Below are 851 nucleotides of genomic sequence, written 5' to 3' on the forward strand. Positions count from 1 at the left end.
GCGGAGGGGGCTGGGAAGCCGCTTCTGGCTTCCCAGCCGCTGGTGCTTGTTCCGCCAGCGACGCCGCGGGTCCCGGACTGAGCGCAACCAGGAGACTGCACGTGGGAGCCCGGGACGCCCCAACTGTTCCCGCCTCCACCCGAGGCCGCGCCCCCGGCCCGCCCGGGCAGTGGGGCCAGGACCCGCCCGTAGAGGGTGCTGAAGGGCCCAGGGCGCTGCATCCCGGCGCCGGCCTCCTGCCTCCGCCACGGACCCGCCCCTGGTTCTTCCGGAAGTCTGGTGTTCACGCACACGGCCGGCGCCGGCGCGGGCCTCGCTGGGAAATGCAGTTCTGTGGCTTGGGGAGCCCGAAGCCGCGCCCCGGCGTGGACTACCAGCCCTACAAGGCTCCGCGACCCGTACGCAAATCGCCCGCGACGGGCTTTGGTGCGTTGGCCGCTATGACGGGAGAAGCCGACGCTGGTTGAATTCTGGAGGGCTTTCTGTCTGTCCGTGCTTCGGAGGCGGGCAATACCTGACCCTGTTGTTTCTCCCAACAGTAAGAAATGTGGCAGTAGACGAGACCTCAGGGCTCTTTTGGAGACGTCTTTTTGGAAATGACTTCTCTAGACTCACTCCCAAGGGAAACGCACATGGGCCCTCAGCGCCCTCTGAAGTCTATCCTAGAGACTTCCGAGGGTCCGGGACTCCAAGTTTAGAACCCCCAGCCCTAGACGTTGTCTGGCACTTTGCGGTATTGGATGGCGTGCTTTGTCCAGATCGAGCCTGATCCCGCACATACGAGTGTGACCTGCAGAGACCCCCACAATCTTGGTTGACTAACAAGGACTTTGACTGAAATTAAAAACTTT

The 851-nt window shown here is 63.2% G+C and overlaps 1 protein-coding gene across 1 annotated transcript in view; it reads right to left on the minus strand.

Annotated features, from left to right (window-relative positions):
- RPIA (ribose 5-phosphate isomerase A) overlaps positions 1-270 on the minus strand; it is a 35,186-nt gene extending 34,916 nt beyond the window's left edge. The window contains exon 1 of the mRNA XM_023520515.1: positions 3-270. Coding sequence (XP_023376283.1) covers positions 3-221 — 219 coding nt within the window. The 5' untranslated portion in view covers positions 222-270. The remainder of the gene's footprint in view (positions 1-2) is intronic.
- Positions 271-851: the final 581 nt, after the last annotated feature.

Source organism: Pteropus vampyrus, unplaced genomic scaffold, assembly GCF_000151845.1.
Source record: "Pteropus vampyrus isolate Shadow unplaced genomic scaffold, Pvam_2.0 Scaffold269, whole genome shotgun sequence".
Lineage (NCBI taxonomy): Eukaryota > Metazoa > Chordata > Mammalia > Chiroptera > Pteropodidae > Pteropus > Pteropus vampyrus.